Here is an 18,378-nt window from a genome sequence, read left to right as displayed (position 1 = left end):
TCCAGTGTACATTCACCATACTGTGAAATGTGTTATTTGTCCACAAGTGTTGTCACATTCTGGCACTGACAACGTGCCCACATTGTCCAGCAGAACTACCCAAGCAGAAGCAGCAACACCAATAGCAAAATACGTCCCCTTCCCTCTTACCTACCCATCCACATAGACAGGCCTCCAACCCCAGGAAAGACTGCCTTTGTACCTCCAGTCCCTGGCCCACACTACAGACATTGGGCTTCCAACCTCCAGCAAACCAACCTGAGTCTTCAACCTTTGGGCTGGACCTTCAGACTTGTTGGCTTTGGTCTTCGACTTCTGGGCTTCAAGGTTTGGACTTCACTGACCTCTGGATATCAGTCCTAGGACTTGATGATCATATAAACCTCTGCCCTCAGGACTTGCTGACAGGGGTTTCAATGGCCCTCGTCCGGGGCCCACCGACTTTGGTCCTTGACCCTGGGGATCACTGGTCTTTGTACGTTAATCCTGTCAACCTGAACTTGATGTTTGGGGACTACTGGTCTTCAACCGTGGAGCACTCCAACCTGGACACTGACCTGTGGCTCCTACCCCTAATTCTCATTTAGAGAACAATGGAAAAGTGAAAAATCAATGGGATGCAAGGGGTTAAGACATAGGAGTTCAGAGTAATTCAGTGGCATGAAATATAATGCATTGTTCAATATTAGTTTTTAGTTTTTGGAAATATTTATGCAATAGGGTTCAGACATTATTAAAGGCTTGCATATGGTACAAAAGTTAGCATGTAACTGATAATGAAGAAGAAAACTGGGGAATAGAACTGGCAAGGAGTATAAAAAATGTGAGGTAATATTTCTAGGGATGGAAAACAAGCTGAACAAATGCTACTATATCAGAAGATGCTGAAATACGGAAAAAAATCAATGTAACTTCACAGAGTATATGTACTGATCCTCGAAGACCTAACGTGGATAAGAGTTTTATAGGATTTTTGCTTTGGCCAAAACATACAAGATGAATTAGAGTGGTATAAAATTTGCTAGTTTTGTCAAGGATGGATTTTCATACATGGTGCTGATCCATTATAAGAATGCTACAATTGAGAATCTACACAGGAGAAAATTCCACTTACATAGACGAACAAGGTGTGGCTGTTTCTAGTGAAATTGAGGCTGAGTGGAAATACTATCAAGAAGTGTAATATTTTATTTAGGAGATCTAAATATAGGCCTCTCTTCAAGAAGTCCTTAACTATGGTGCGTAAATTTAAGGGAGAGGTTAAAGTTAGAAAGATTACAGGGGAATTTGAAGGGGGTATAGTCATCCAAAGAGTATTTGAGGCTTGGAGCTCATTTTGTGAAAGGTTGGTTGTGGCAGTAACCTTTATTACATTCTCTTCATGGATAAACAGTTGATGTGCTGAAGCATTCAGGGCTATGAGTCAAAATGTAAGATCAGTATAAATATAACTGACAGCATTGAAATGAATGGCTATGTAACCTCGTTTAGTTTTGTAAATTTCTATGATTATATGATCGTACGTATTTCAGTTGAAAAGGTTTGTCTCAATTATTTAATGGCTGTATGTTCACAGACACTTCCATAATGAAGATATTAAAACACCTACATCCAGTAACGTTTTAATCAGTGAAGCAACGTAACCCACATTCAGTTACCACTTGATGAATTTGATTCGGATTCTGAAACCAGGTAATTGCAATGCAAAGGGAAATACTGGAACATGTAATAAGTAAAATTTTAATATTGTAACTTTCAAATATAGTCTGTAATTGATTTATTTTTAATGTATAAGCTGGCTCAGTAGCTTATCAAAACCTGAATTAATGAACAATAGTAACATTAAAGGCAATGAAATTGCTTTCTATGAACATTTTTATGTTTACGTTATATACCAATGAACCATGGGTTATACGCAGTTATATTTTCAAAGCAGTTTGTACTGGAAAATGTTTGGACAGCAGAAACCAAAATCTATTTTTTTCTTATCTCTGTTCTTTAAATTCAAATTAATCAGCAAATAAGAGACATGCTAAAAGGCTGAAAGGAGTTGCAAAGGCTTCAGAAGCTAGTTTGCTGTTTATTTTACGGGAGTGGGGGAATGTTGTGTGACATTGATTCAGTTGGAAAGTGTCTGCATTATAGTATTTTAGGAGTGAAAGCTGAATTTGCCCCCGGCCTTGTCTTGGATAAAATCCTGCTAGAGCAGAGAGAGAAAACTTTTGGTTGTACTTGAACTTTTTGATTGAGGCAGCATAAAATCACCTGCATAGTAACAAAGAAAAACTACAAGAGATACTCAGTGTGGAACTTCATGCACTTTGCTATTATTTGTCTTTGCCAAATTGTGTTACATAATGCTTAATATTAAATTAAAACTCGAATGTTAAATGAATGAGTTCCTGATGATGGCATTTAAGGGTTTACAAAAGGTTTGTGGTGATAAACATTGTTCTTGTGCTCTAACGTGTCTCCAGATACATCCTGTTTGATATGAAACCTCTATTAATAGAGATGAATTGGAAACTGTGTGGCAAAATTAGAGATGCAAAATTTTGAGCTAATTGCTGAATGATACTTGCAATCTACCACCCCCACCTGCTAATAACAAAATACAACCTTGACATTAGTTTTGCTGGGAATTCCCAATGTTTATCTTTCACAGCTGATATATTGGGTGATCAAAATTTAGTCCATTGTCTTGGAAAAGGCATCGTTAGTTCAGAATGCAGGTTTATTAGTTTTTTTCCAGTTCTGATATCATTACGCCATTGTGTTTTGAACACAATGGTGGGGGGGGGGGGGCAACAAAATCAAGATCACATGATACATTTTTGTGCTTGATGGAACATGTCTTCTTTAGTAGATTATGCCCAATTAGTGCCTTGGAAAATGGTAACTGCAGAAAATCTGTGTACTTACAATGGAAGTTATGTTTATGTGATCTTTACAGTCTTGCAAATGTTTACTTTTTTGTGAAATCAAGCACAGTTCTAGTTAATGACTAACAGTTTGTTGAAAGTATTTGGCATGTGTTTAAAATATGTTTTCGCTGAATTGATAATGTTACATTGTATATATTTTAAATAGACATGTAAATTGCTTATATATTGTTATGTTTGACCTTCTGTGGTAAACCTTTATTGCTATTGCCCACTGTAGCATTCAATTATCTTGTACTGGCACACCAATACATTTGTGGACTTCATCTTTTGTTTTCCTAGTTGCCTTAACATCATAATATTTGAGCTCTTTTTAAATTATTTTTCTGAGTTTGGAATTATTTTTGCATGCCCCTTTGTTGGCATAATATTTCAAATGAATTTTAAGTAAGAAACCCAGTACTTAAAGACACCAGGAGTACTGCATCTTATTTACAGAGCTAACCAGTTAAAATCTGTTTATTTTTGAGGAAAAGGTTAATTTTTAAGTTGCAGGTGGTGAGTTTAAATGTTGTTCAAGAATAATATAATAGGTTGGATTTCAGATCTTTGGAGTGGGTTTAATAGAATAAATTGTCCATGATGATGGTTTTTGAATTAATGCATTTAATAATAAATATGATGCTTATCTTTTGATAATTTACCCACATTGTAACTAAGATAATCATCAGAATTATAAAACAGCTGTCTTTTTCATTAATATTGTTATATCAGTCATCTTGAGCTTACGTAAACTAAATGGCTTTTTGGCAGGAATGGCTTAGTATTCAACAAAATGGGATTGCCTGTTTTTAAAAAAAAATATATATATATGTATAATTGTATTGTGGATATTGTTGCATATTGTTATATTTTGGCAAAGGACTTCTGTTTGAACTGATTGATTAAAGTACCTCATTCAATCAGAATCAGGATCACTTTGTTGCCAGTATGTGAAACATAATTGATTGTGATTTGGTGCCAAGCATAAAACACAGGACAATACCATAATAGACAACACAATAGTAACCAACAATTTACAAGACAATAGTGCAAACAGCCATGAGCAATTAACAACTAGCAGAACGGTCACATGGCCAATGTCAATAAACTTAAATGTGAACATTAGAAGGGACTCAATAATTATCAACAGAATAAAGAAAGCAGAAGATCATTTCATGGATGTTGTGCAGAGACATTTGGGTATTACACCTGAGTGAATATTTTTGAGAAGCAGGATAGCTACAGGAAAGAAGCTTCAGAGATAATCTGTAGTCCTGATGGTGATGGAATTGTAGTGTCTCCCTGATGGCAGTTTGGTAAACAGGTAACTGCTAGGGTAGGTAGAGTCATCAGTATTTTTTTCGGCGAACAAGTCTTTTTAATGTCTGTAGCAGACAGCCAATGATCTCTGCTGAGTGAACCACTCACTGCAACCTGGACTTAGAGGGGAGGAGGTGGCGGGAAACCAAACTGTGATAGAGGTGGTCACTACTCTCAGTGACAATCTCAAATATGAAATGTAGCCTGATTTTACATTTTTGTGTTGTCAATGCCTTGATTATGTTGAGAAAAAACTATTTTGATAATTCCATTTAAAGAAAAGGAATGATTGAGGTATTAAAATAATTTAAGCATGTTCCTAAGGAAAAGGAGGACACTTTGAATGATTACTTTGCATCTGTACTTGGAATATAAGTAGGGAATTCCATTGCAAGAATTAAAATGGAGACGACACAATAAATTTAGCAGAATAAAAGTGAAGAAATTGGACTGCCTTCAATTAGCGTCATTAGTGAATTAGTGCATAATAAGAGAACATTTGCAGATAGTTCTATTCTGGGATTCCAGTTAATTGAATCCCAGTTTGCCTAAAAATTTCATGGAAGCATTTAAAGTTACATTAACTGAGTAACAGAGTGTATTTAAATGCAATACAGAACAAACTGGAACACTACCAATTAACAGAGTGTATTTAAATGCAATACAGAACAAACTGGAACATTACCAATACCATTACAGTAGTATAAAACTATGTATTAGTTCCTAACAGGTATCAACAGAGGAATTCATCTAATGGACACTGCCGTGTTCTTTTAATGTATTGTAAATAAACAAAATCAGCGCAGACACCCTAGGGTAATTTTTTTTGGCCAGTGTCAGATCTATTTGTGGCATCTTGTAAAGGGTCTGAAAAATTTTCAAGTCCAAATAAAAAAACAAAATGATTAAAAATTACTGCTTTTTGAATCGGTGTCAGTCAGCCCAAATGGATAACGTAACACAAGCATTCACAACCAACGCTATTTAAAAACTATATGCTCTAAGCACGGTGTAGTGTCGAACAGCCACACGTGCACATCGGCAGCAGTTTCCTGTCCCAATTAAGCGACATAGTATCCCAAATAAATGAAGGGAATCCTGATTCGTTTTTGTTCTTTAAGAGTTGTCCCCAATAGGTGACTCCCTGATTAATCGATGGCCTAATTAACTGGAAGAAGAAGATGAAGAATGGCCCTTAAACTCGACAGTGGAGTTATTGGGGCACTGTCATGATGGTGTTTCTTTAGCAAGCTATTCTTGTTTTACAAGGTCAAATTGCTAGCTGGGTGGTGGGGAGGGGAGGGCAAGGAATGGTACTGGAGAAACTAATAAATCTATGGACCTCTAATTCTAAGTCTGGGGATTTATTGGTCCATAGATTCATTAGTTTCTCCAGTACCATTCCTTGCCCTCCCCACTACCCAGCTCCACCCTCCCACAACACTATCATTATCCACTGATGATATTTTCTTTATGGTCCATATTTGCTCTTTTATTTTCCATTTCCTGAGGGGCTCTCTGCCTTGCTCTGTGATTAGTTATAAAATATTTGTTTAACTTCTCTGCTCTTTCTCTATTTACCCCCTTGTAATTTCTGTCGTCTTTGTCCATAAGGGACAAAGAGCAACTTCAGTTGTTAACTGAAGTTGTAACTTCAGTAGACTTTTCCTTTTATCACTTACCTATAGAAGCTCTTCTGTTTTTTTTCAGCTGCCTACTGTTATATTCTATATTCACTTTCCTTATCAATGCTTGGTTCTTCTTTGGCCTCCTGATTTTGGTGGCATTTTGCACCTTTTTCCTTTGATTGAACCAGACAGCCACAGCTGAACTATTTGTTTATTCTTTGTGATTTAAAAGGGATATATATAACTTATAAATTTTGTATAAATTCTTTAGCAGTTAGCCATTATTGCTTAACTGTCAGTTAACTTCAGTTGCTTAATATACCATTGTCAACTGATGTCTCATGCATTTGCATTTTTGCTCTATAACTGGTTTCAGATCAAAATTAATTACTTTCAGTCTTTATATAGAGTGAACATTGTGATTAATGATCTGTATTAAGGACATTATGGGGAACAGTAACCATTTTTTTTCATTATACTAGATTTAAAATAGCCTGTGTCTTTTTTTTATCAATATCTTTAAATAAAATCTTCCACATACTCCATAAGTTTATCCTCCACATGTTTTCTGCTAATTTGTTATATCCAGCCTTTATGTAGATTTAATATCCGGGGGTTACTGTTGACTAGAAACTCAAGTACATAATAATGTAAAAACCCAGAAAGCAAAAGCAGGTGAAGAGCTTGGTAACAAGCAGTAATTTACTACTTCTTGATCCTCCAAAGCTTTTCCATCATTAAGGCACCAGAATTGAGATTTTAAAACTCATCATTTGCCTGAGTGCAAAACCAACTCCATCCAGAGCAAAGCATCCACTACTCTAAGCAATCACTCTTATTGTTACTATTTACAAAAATGGATACAGCAACTTGCTTCCACTTCTTTGCCTTATCCTCCCAAAAGTTCAGCCTTTACCATGAGTAGGTGGTAGATGACATATGATAAAACATTGATGAATGCACTACAATTACATACTCTTTGACCAATGATGTCTAAGCCGAACATGGACATAGGTTGCTGACAGCAGCTCACCAGAGTCCTCCGTCCTGGGCCAGTCCTTCAGTCTGTCAAGGTTTAGCCCATTGAAGACCCTTCCTCTCTCAGGGACAAAGTCTTTGGAGCTTCTGTAGTGCTGAGATTTTATAAGATGGGCTTTTTAGCCCTATATCCATTCCTCTTCCTTTTGCAGCTGGGCTTGGCACCATGCATGGTGGAGTTCCATATCCCATTATTCTCTGTGTATTCATGTGGCTCTCAAATACTATTGATGTATCTGCTTTCACTTCTATGCCTTCCAGGCAGGTGAACTCAGTGTTTCCTAGAAAAAAACTATCCTGCACATTTCCTTTGATTCCCTCCCTAGTCACGTTAAATGTCCAGTATTTGACATCTCTACCCAGGCAAAAAAGATTTCTGTCTACCCTATATATGGCTCTCATGATTTTATAAACTTTGATCAGATCTCCCCTCATTTTCTGAGCTCCAGAGAATACAAGCTTTTATTTTAAAAATCTAACTTATTGTAGCTTATGTGCTGTCATCTTGGCAGCATCTTGGTTAACCTCTACCATACCTTTCTGTAATGTGGTGACCAGACTTGTACTGTGTGGAAATCTGGTCACCACAAGTGTAGCCTAACCAAGGTTTTGCACAGCTCTTATATTCGATGCCTCAACCAAAGAGGGGAAGAATACCATGTGGCATTTTTTACCCCCCTTTCTACCTTCTTAGCCACTTTCAGATGCTAGGGACATGGACCTGAAGAGTTCTCTGAATGTCAGTGTTGTTAAGGGTGTGTTATTAATTATATACTTTTGTGACAGTATTAACCTCACAAGGTGTACACCTCGTATTGACTTGGATTAAATTCCATTTAGCATTTCTATGCCCACATGTGTAATTGATCTACTGTATATTCAGCTATATCCTTTGAGTTTCATTGTCCACAACTCCACCAGTCTTTGTTTTCTGAATACTAAGTAATCCATCCTTCTAAGAAGTTCCATCACTGAAAATCACTGAACAAGCCTTCAGACAAAGTAGCACCCTTCTACTACTACTTATTGTACTCTATGGGTAAGTCAGTTGTGAATCGAGACTACCAAATCACTATGGATCCTATACATCTTAATCTTCTAAATCATCTAAGTATGAGGAGCCTTGTCAAAAGCCTTAGTACAGTCTATGTAGACAACATCCACTGTCCTAACCTCTCTGGTCACCTTTGTCACCTTCTCACCAGTAACCAAATCAGAATCGCAATTAGAATCAAATTTAATGTCTCTGACATATGGCATGAAATTTGTTGCCTTGCAGTACAGTGCAACACATAAAAATTACTATAAATTATTTAAAAAATTAATAGCACAAAAGAGGAAGAGTGAGGTAGTATTCATGGACTGTTCAGAAATCTGATGTGCAAAAAAGAAGCTGTTGCTAAAATGTTGAGTCTTCAGGCCCCTGTACCACCTCTCCAATGGCATTCTTTGGATGATGAGGTTCCTTAATGATGTTGCTTTCTAGAAGGAATGTCTTTTGAAGGTATTCTCAGTGGTGGGGAGCTGGCTGAGCCGACAATCCTTTGCAGCTTATTCGATGCTGCTCACTGGAGCCTCTTTGCCAGGTGGTGATGCAACCAGTCAGAATGCTCTCCACTGTACATCTGTAGAAATTTGCAAGAGTTTTTGGTGATGTACCAAATCTCCTCAAAATTCCTAATGCTTTATAGCTGCTGCTGCATCTTCTTCATAATTGTATCAATGTGCTTGGCTGATCTGAAATGTTGATGCCAAGGAACTTGAAGCTGCTCACCCTTTCCATTACTGACCCATCGATGAGAACTGGCGTGTGCTTGTAAGTCATGAGCTACCTTGTTCAGAGCCCCATTGACTGAGCCTAATCAGGCCATGCTTTTCTAAATGCAAGTCAATCCAGTCTCAAAGAATCCTCTCCAATTGCTACCCTACCACTTCAGTGAGGCTAACAGACTATAATTTCCAGATTATCCTTATTTCCATTCTTCATCAAAGGAATAACATGAAGAACCATTCTTTTCTTTTGGGCAACTAGAAAGGGATATTAGATAGTGCAGATATATAAAAATATAATTGTACTTGCTGAGGTAGCATACATGAAATAACAAAATGTACTTCACATAGACATCCACTTCTTCCATGTGCTTTCTGTTTATAATCTCTGGTAGTATGTGTAAATATTGTTCTGAACAGTTATATTGGTTGCAATTTATTTTCAGGTGTTAAAACAGAAAGCAACAAATACTGGACTGAAAGTGTTATATTTGAATGCATGCAGTGTAAGAAATAAAATGAATGATCTTGAAATTCATCTACAGATTGCCAAGTATGATGTTGTGGCCATCTCTGAAACTTGGCTAAAGGATGGCTGCCATTGGGAGCTGAATGTCCAAGGATATATGGTGTATCAGAAGGATAGGTTTGTAGGCAGAGGGGGCAGTGTGGCCCTGTGTATAAGAAATAATAGTAAATCATTAGAAAGGGATGACATAGGATCAGATGGTGTAGAGTCTCTGGGTTGAGTTAAGAAATGGAAGGAGTAAAAAGTCCCTAATGGCAGTTGTATACAGGCCTCCAAATAGCAGCCGGGATATGGATAACAAATTGCAGCCGGAGATAGAAAAGGCCTGTCAGAGGGCAATGTCATGAAAATGGATTGGGAAAACTAGGCCAGTACTGGATCTCGAGAGAGAATTTGTAGAATGTCTAAGAGATGGCTTTTAAGAAAAGCTTGATGTTGAGCTCACTAGGGAATCAGCTGTGCTAGATTGGGTGTTGTGCAATGATCTGGAAGTGCTAAGAGAGTTTAAGGTTAAGGAACCTTTAGGTGATCACAAAATGATTGAGTTCTCTTTGAAATTTGAGAAGGAGAAACAAAATTCCAATATGTCAGTATTTCAGTGGAATAAAGGAAATTATTCAATGGCATGAGAGGGGAACTGACCGAGGTTGACTGGAAAGAGACACTAGCAGGAAGGACAGTTGGAGTTTCTGCAAAAAATGAGGGAAGTGCAAGATAGATATGTTCCAAATAAGAAGAAATTTTTGAATAGAAGAAGGACACTACCGTGGCTGACAAATGAAGTCGGAGCCAAAGTAAAAGCAAAAGAGAGGGCATACAAGGAAGCCAAAGCCAATGGGCAGATTGAGGATTAAGAAACTTATAAAAACTTGCAGAAGGAAACTAAGAAGGTCATTAGGAAAGAAAAGATGAATTATGAAAGAAAGCTGGTGATTAATATCAAAGAAGATAGTAAAAGCTTTTTAAGTATATAAAGTGTAAAAGAGAGTTGAGGGTAGATATAGGACCAATAGAAAATGACCCCGGAGATATTGTAATTAGAGACGCAGAGGTGGCAGAGGAACTGAATGTGTATTTTGCATCACAGTGGAAGACACCTGCAGTATACCAGACGTTCAAGAGTGTCAGGGAAGTGAAGTATGTGTAGTGAAAATTATGACAGAGAAGGTGCTCAGGAAGCTTAATGGTCTGAGGGTGGATAAATCTGGACCTGATGGAATGCACCCTCGAGTTCTGAAGAAAGTAGCTGGAGAGATTGCGGAGGCATTAACAATGATCTTTCAAGAATCGATAGATTCTGGCATTGTACTGGATGACTGGAAAATTGCATACGTTACTCCGCCATTTAAGAAGGGTGGAGGCAGCAGAAAGGAAACTATAGACCTGTTAGCCTGACATCAGTGGTTGGGAAGTTGTTGGAATCAATTGTTAGAGATGAGGTTACAGAGTACCTGGAGGCAAATGACAAGATAGGCCAAAGCCAGCATAGTTTCCTGAAAGGAAAATCCTGCCTGACTAACCAACTGCAATTTTTTGAGGAAATTTCAAGCAGGGTAGACAAAGGAGATGTAGTTGATGTGGTGTACTTGTATTTTCACAGGGTTTTTGACAAAAGGTGCCACACATGAGGCTGCTTAGCAAGATAAGAGCCCATGGGATTACAGGGGAGTTACTAGCATGGGTGGAGCATTGGTTGATTGGCAGAAAACAGAGAGTGGGAATAGAGTGATCCTATTCTGGCTGGCAGCTGGTTACCAGCGGAGTTCCATAGTGGTGACTGTAGCAGTGGGACTGCTGCTCTTTATAATGTATGTCAGTTAATTGGACAATGGGATTAATGGATTGTGGCTAAATTTGCCGATGATTCAAAGATAGGTGGAGGAGCAGGTAGTGTTGAGGAAACAGAGAGCCTGCAGAGAGACTTGGATAGTTTAGGGGAATGGGCAAAGAAGTGGCAAATGAAATATAATGTTGGAAAATGTATGGTCATGCACTTTGGTGGAAGAAGTAAATGGTCAGACTATTATTTAGATGGGGAGAGAATTCAAAATGCAGAGATGCAAAGGGACTTGGGAGTCCTTGTGCAGGATACCCTAAAGGTTAACCTCCAGGCTGAGTCGGTGGTGAAGGCAATTGCAGTGTTGGCATTCATTTCTAGAGGTATAGAATATAAGAGCAGGGATGTGATGTTAAGGCTCTATAAGGCACTCATGAGACTACACTTGGAGTGTTGTGTGTGGTTTTGGGGTCCTTATTTTAGAAAGGATATACTGACGTTGGAGAGGGTTCGGAGAAAATTCACGAGAATGATTCCAGGGGTACCGTAGGTTACCATATGAGGAACGTCTGGCAGCTCTTGGGCTGTATTCCCTGGAATTCAGGAGATTGGCAGAGTCGGGGATTTCATAGAAGCATTCCAAATGTTAAAAAGTTTGAACAGATTAGATATACCAAAGTTATTTCCCATGGTAGGGGAGTCCAGGACAAGAGGGCTCGACTTCAGGATTGAAGGAAGCCCATTTAGAGTTGAAATGTGAAAAAAATCACTTTAGTCAGAGGGTGGTAAATCTGTGGAATTTGTTGCCATGAGCGGCTGTGGAGGCCAAGTCATTGGGTGCATTTAAGGCAGAGATAGATAGGTTCTTGATTAGCCAGGGTATCAAAGGGTTTGGGGAGAAGGCAGGGGAGTGGGGACGACTAGAATTGGATCAGCCCATGATTGAATGGCAGAGCAGATTTGATGGTGCTTATGGTCTACTTCTGCTCCTATATCTTATGGTTAAAAGGCCATTGTTCCTTTTGACTCCTTTTTTTATTTTCAAGAAGAACTTGAAGTTGTGATTCTTTTCTCTCCTACTTGCAAATTCTCAAGTGTAATATTACGCTAAACTTTTATTTCCAATGTTCTGAGTTTTTGCTGTCAAATGCTTTTCATCTGTGACCACTAATATGTAATCACAGATAATATGCAATCTTTTAAAAAGTTTAACTTAAAAATGAGTAAGTTCACAGATGTTTCATAGTTCAATTTAGTCAACACAGTTATTTTTATTATGACAAATGTTAATCTGCCATAATTTCTCATTGTTCTTTCTGCTACTGGAAACTGAAGAACTCAGTTATTTGGTCAATGTTCACAAAGTCTGTTGGGGCAGAAGGGGATTTTTTAGTTAGTTCCTGTTAATAGGATGCAGTTATTGGTGATGCTTGCTTTGTGGTCATGTTCTATAGCAAATTTATTCTGACTTTGACTTTAGTTAAAACATCTGTCTGTTTAATTATGGCATCTTGAGGGCTTAGTGCTGATTATTAAATGGGGCTACACCTGTTTTGTTTAAAGCACAACTTGTTTGGTAAAATATGCCTTTTTTGTTTGCCAAGTACTTAAGTGTGCTGTGGTCACTTAATTGTTAAGGTATACACTCAATGGCCATTTTATTAGGTACGAGATTGCTGAGTATATTTCTGTTTGTTCGTATGTAGAAATTTCTTTAGCCAGAGGGTGGTAAATTTCTGGAATTTATTACCATGGGCAGTTGTGGAGGCCAGGCTATTGGTTGTATTTAAGGCAGAGCTCTATATGTTCTTTATTGGACATGACATCGCAGGTTACAGGGAGAAGGCCGAGGAGGGGAAAAAAGAATCAGCCATGATTGGTGGAGTAGACTGGACAGGCCAAATGGCCTAATTCTTCTCCTGTGCCTTATGGTCATATCTTCTGCTACTGTAGCCCATTCACTTCAAGGTTCAATCTTTTATGTGTTCAAACATGCTGTTCTGCACACCACTATTATAACCCGTGGTTAATTGAGATTAGCTTCAGCTAGTCTGGCCATTCTCTTCTGACCTCTTTCATTAAGAAGTCATTTTTGCCCACAGAACTGCTGTTCACTGGATGGTTTCTATGTTTTTGCACCATTCTCTATAAACTCTAGAGACTGTTATGTGAAACTCCCAGGAGATCAGCAGTTTCTGAGATGCTCGAACCACCCTGTCTGGCATCGACAATCATTCCACAGTCAAAGTCACTTAGATCACATTTCTTCCCCATTCTGAAGTTTGGTCTGAACAACAACTGAACATTTTGACCATTTGCTTGTATGCTTTGAGTTGCTGCCATGTGATTGGGTGATTAAGATATTTGAATTAATGAGCAGATGTATAGGTGTACCTAATAAAGTGACTACTGAGTGTATATTAGAGCTCTCCACTTCACTGAGTATGTTACTTTTCTCTTCGGATACCAGAAGTGCTAAATATGCAATTTTCTTTCTGTATTATGTGGAAGTAGATCCTTGGTCCATATGTAGAAGCAACTAACTTCTGAGGTTGAAAGATATTTCAATTATTGATTGCAGTAAATCTGCTTAGATATAATATTGTTTGCAATATTTTTATTGAAAATTATAAACCAATTAAAATCAAATTAACAAATAACTGAATTCATTGGAAATTTTTGTGCATTCATTTGAAATTTACATCTTCAGTATTTAGTAGAGACATTATTTAATGTATGCTGGTTAAAATTGCAGCATTTCTGCTAATATCCCTTTGTGCAATTTTATCACTTAAGGTTTAAAAACTTGTGTAATAACTGCAAACACTTGGGTAGTATGTATTCAAATAGTTGTCCATTGTGAATGCTGGTCATCATAAATTTATATCAAGTACTAACTGTTTCAGAGTTAATAGTTAAGAGATTGAGGGATCACTGTAGGTCACTTACCACAAACGAAGATCATAATTTTCTTAGTTTCTTAATTCAGCTGTACTGATGATGCCATCTTCCACTAGTGCGTCTTGTATATCTTCATTTCACCTCAGTTGTGGCATCCTCTCCTCCAGAGTTGTCAAGGTTCTCAACTTCGCCAGTCAAGACCAACTCTACCCCACTCTTTCCAACCAGTTTAAGAATAGGTTTTCTCCTGTTCTTATCTTCCATCCTACCAATTTACACATTTTCCTTAAGTTTTGATATTTTCAACATGATGGAATAATAGATACATTGCACAACTCCTTTAGCTTTCTGAGGGGACCATTGACAGATACTTTTTTTTCATGAATTTCCACATCTGTTCATGGGTTATGTGCAACATCAACCATAGTTGCAACTGTACATTTCACTTGAAGCAGTGATTTACTTTTAACTTTCAACTTTGTTACATTTGGTGCCAAAAGCACTTATTTGGTCATGGTTATTACCACCTGCTTTAAAAGGACCATTATCATCGCTGTATCTTAAGAAAAACAAGGTGACGTGCCCTACTGACTACTGCCCAGTGGCTCTGACATCCACTATCACAAAGTGCTTTAAGGATTTGGTCACAGCACACCTCAACTTCAAATGCCTATGCAGCCTTCCTGGCCCTACACTCATTTCTGTAGCATCTGCACAGTAAAGACCCTTAAGTTAGACTATTGCATATCGATTAAAGCTCTACCTACAATACGATCATTCCGAACAAACTCATCACCAACAATGAAACCTGGAATTCACCAGCTCCCACTGCATATGGATCCTCAGCTTTCTAACTATAAGATTGTAATCAATAGGGATAGGCAGTAACACTCTCATGACTATTCATAACGATGCTCTACGAGGTTGCTTCCTTTGCCCCTTACCCTTTTCCGTATATACCCACAATATGTGGTAAGATTCTGCTCTATAAGTTTTCAGATGATATGACTATAGTGGGCTGCATCTTGGATGACAATGATCTGCCATATGGAAAGGAGATGGAGAGCTTTGTAACATAGTGTCATGACAACAAACTTTACCTTAATGTCAGCAAAAAGAGTTCATGATTGATTTCAGGTAAAGGAGGTGTGGGGGGGGGGGGGGAGATGTACATCCCCCTGTTTATATCAAAGGTGCTGAGATTGCTGCTTTCTCAAGATGTTAAAGAAATTGATATGCAATAGAATTATTTCTATCTGAATGTATTGCAGCCTGATATGACAACTCAAGCATTTCCGTGACTGCAAAAAACTGGAGAATTGTGGACACAGCTCAGCAGATCATGGAAACCAGCTTCCCCTCCACAGACTCTGTTTTCACTTTTCCCTGCTGTAGTAAAGCAGCTAGCATCATCAAAGATCCCACCCACCCTCTACTCTCTTCTCTCTCACTGGGCAGAAAATACAAAAGCCTATAAGCATATACCACTAACCTCAAGACAGCAGTTGCTGTTATAAGCCACTCAGCCCATAGAGTTGGCTCCACCATTCTACCATGGTTGATATATTATTCCTATCAGCCTCATTTTCAAGCCTTTTCCCCATAACCCTTGATGCACTGATTAACCAAGAATCAGTGACTTGGCCTTCATAGCTGTTTGTGGCAATGAATTCCACAGATTCTGGTCCAGATGACTTATCTACCTTCAGACCCTTCAGCTTCTCCTTAGTAATAGCAGCTACATGCACTTTTGACTCCTGGCACTCTTGAATTTCTGGCATATTGCTAGGTATTCCACAGTGAAGATTGACACAAGATACTTAATAACTTTGTCCAGCATTTCTTTGTCCTCTATTACTACATCCCCAGCATCCTCCCCAGTATCCTTCCCAGCATCCTTTTCCAGTGATTTGATGTCAGCTGTTGCCTTTCTTTTACTCTTTATCTATCTGAAAAATATTTTGGTATCTCTTTGGTAATTTTGGCTAGCTTACCTTCATATTTCATCTGTTCTCTTCTTGTGGATTTTTTTTAGTTGCCTTCTGCTGGTTTTTAAAATCTTCCCAATCTTACACTTTCTCACTAATTATTTCTAGATGATATGCCCTCTCTTTTGCTTTTATGTTGTCTTTGACTTCCCCTGTCAGTCTCATCCTCCTTTTAGAAAACTACTTCATCTTTGAAATGTATCTATCCTGTGCCTCCCAAATTAACCCCACAAACTCCAGCATAGACATTCTGCTGTTATCCCTGCTAGAGTCCCCTTTTAATCAACTTTGTCTGGATCCTCTCTCATGCTTCTGTAATTCCCTTTAATATTGATACATCTGATTTTTATCTTCTCCCTCTCAAACTGTTGGTGAATTCTATCTTATTGTGATTACTGTCTTCCAATTTGTCTTTACCTTAAGCTCGCTAATCAAATCTGGTTCATTACATAACACCCAATCCAAAATTGCTTTTCCCCTAGTGGGCTCAATCACAAGCTGCTGTACAAATTCCCCCTCTTGGGATCCAGCACCAACCTGATTTCCCCAATCTACCTGCATGTTGAAATCACTGAGTCTTGCAACATAGCCCTTATTACATAGCTTTCCTATTTACTTTTGAAATTTATACCTCACATCTTGGCTATAGTTTGAAGACCTGTATATAACTCCCCATCAGGGTCTTTTATTCTTGCAGTTTCTTAATTCTGCCCACAAAGATTCTACATCTTCTGATCCTATGTCACCTTCTTCTAAGGATTGAATTTCATTTTTTTTTACCAGCAGAGCCTCCCCATCCCTTCTGCCTATCTGCCTGTCCCTTTTGATACAGTATGTATGCTTGGACATTAAACTCCTAACTATAATCTTCACAAATAAGTGAAAATCTGCAGACGCTGGAAATCTCAGCAACACACGCAAAATGCCAGAGGAACTCAGCTGGCCAGGCAGTATCTATGGAAAAGAATACAGACAATGTTTCAGGCCGAGGCAGTCCTAAAGGGTCTTGGTCTAAAACGTTGACTGTACTCCTTTTCATAGATTGGGCTTGGCCTGCTGAGTTCCGCTAGCATTTGGTGTGTGTTGCAACTATAATCTTCATTCAGCTACTTCTTAGTGATGCCCACAACGTCGACTCGCCAGTCTAAAACTGTGCTACAAGATCATCTATCTTATTGTGTATACTGCGTGCGTTGAAATATAACAGTTTCTGTTTCATCATCCTTTTTGATTTTGCCCCCATGTTGCACTTAATATATTCCCCCTGACTGCAATTTTGCCCTGTCATCTGCCTGTCCATCTTCGGTCTCACAAAACACTGTATTGACTTGCATACCAACTGACCCATCCCCAGCCCTATCACTCTGGTTCCCATCCCCCTGCTACCTTAGTATAAACCCTCTCTAACAGCTCTAGCAAATCTGGTCACATGGATATGGTCCCTTCAGGTTCAGGTGTAACCTGTCCTTTTTTTGTGCAGGTCATACGTTTCCAGGAAGAGATTCTAATGACCCAGAGATCTGAAACCCTGCCCCCTGCACCGATTCCTCAGCGTCTCATTCATTTGTACTATCATCCTATTCCTGCCCCGACTAGCACACAACACAGAGTAATACAGAGCGTACTACCCTCAAGGTCCTATTCTTCAACCATTTCTCTCCCTATGCTTTCTGTGCATGACCTTATCCTTCACTGCTGAGCCTCAGAGCTAGCTCAGTTCCACTGGTCTGATTGCTGCTGCTGCTGTGCCCTGATAGGTTAACCCTCCTCAGCAGTTTCCAAAGGGGTATATTTGATGCTTAGGGGAATGCCCATAGTGGAACTCTGCATTGACTGTGGTCACCCATCTACTATCTGAAGCTTGCACTCTGAGTGTGACCATCTCACTAATAGACTTCTATTAAGTATTCAGCCTCCCAGTTGGTCCTCAGTGCATCCAGCTTCAGCTCTAATTCCTTGACTTTGTCGATCAAGAGCTGAAGTTAGGTGTACTTCCTGTAGATGTAGTCATTAGGGAGACTGTTGAGTACTCTGTAGTCCCACATCTCATGGGAGGAGCATACTACCACCTGAACTACCATACTGCCTACACCTGTCATACCTTTTAACTTCACAAATTTAAGTTCTAGCCTGTGCCTGTCCTCGCCCAATCCTATTGAGCCAAAGTCTAACCATTCTCAACACTGTCCATTCATACAATGGTTACTTTACCAATGGCCTCTCTCCTCAAACCTTGCTTCTTTTTATTGGCCCTAGCAAATTAACCCTAGTTGCTATTAACCCAAGTAATTCTGATCTGCAGACAAGTCCTGACGGGCCCTGTTCGTTTTTTGAAACTGGTGTGTAAAGTCCACAAGGAACTGTTTCCAACTTGCTCCATAATCTTGTGCTCTGCAGACAAGTCCTGACAGGCCCTGCTTACATTTTAAAAGATTATTAAATGGTTGCCTAGTACCTCTAACCTCACGGTCTGCATCATTATGATCTTGTACCTTATTGTGTC

At 38.7% G+C, this 18,378-nt stretch overlaps 1 protein-coding gene across 7 annotated transcripts in view; it reads left to right on the top strand.

Moving 5' to 3' along the window:
* The window catches only part of pou2f1b (POU class 2 homeobox 1b), a 169,787-nt gene that overhangs the window by 13,275 nt on the left and 138,134 nt on the right, over positions 1-18,378 (top strand). For 6 of the 7 annotated variants that reach the window (XM_059968475.1, XM_059968470.1, XM_059968474.1 and 3 more), the window contains exon 2: positions 1,577-1,692. The exons of the other annotated variant lie outside the window; for it this stretch is intronic. In XM_059968475.1, the coding sequence (XP_059824458.1) occupies positions 1,665-1,692 (28 nt within the window). In that variant the 5' untranslated portion in view covers positions 1,577-1,664. The remainder of the gene's footprint in view (positions 1-1,576; positions 1,693-18,378) is intronic. 7 annotated transcript variants of the gene reach the window in all.

This window comes from Hypanus sabinus, chromosome 4 (genome assembly GCF_030144855.1).
Source record: "Hypanus sabinus isolate sHypSab1 chromosome 4, sHypSab1.hap1, whole genome shotgun sequence".
NCBI classification, from domain to species: Eukaryota; Metazoa; Chordata; class Chondrichthyes; order Myliobatiformes; family Dasyatidae; genus Hypanus; species Hypanus sabinus.
This window is presented reverse-complemented; position numbering and strand designations above follow the sequence as displayed.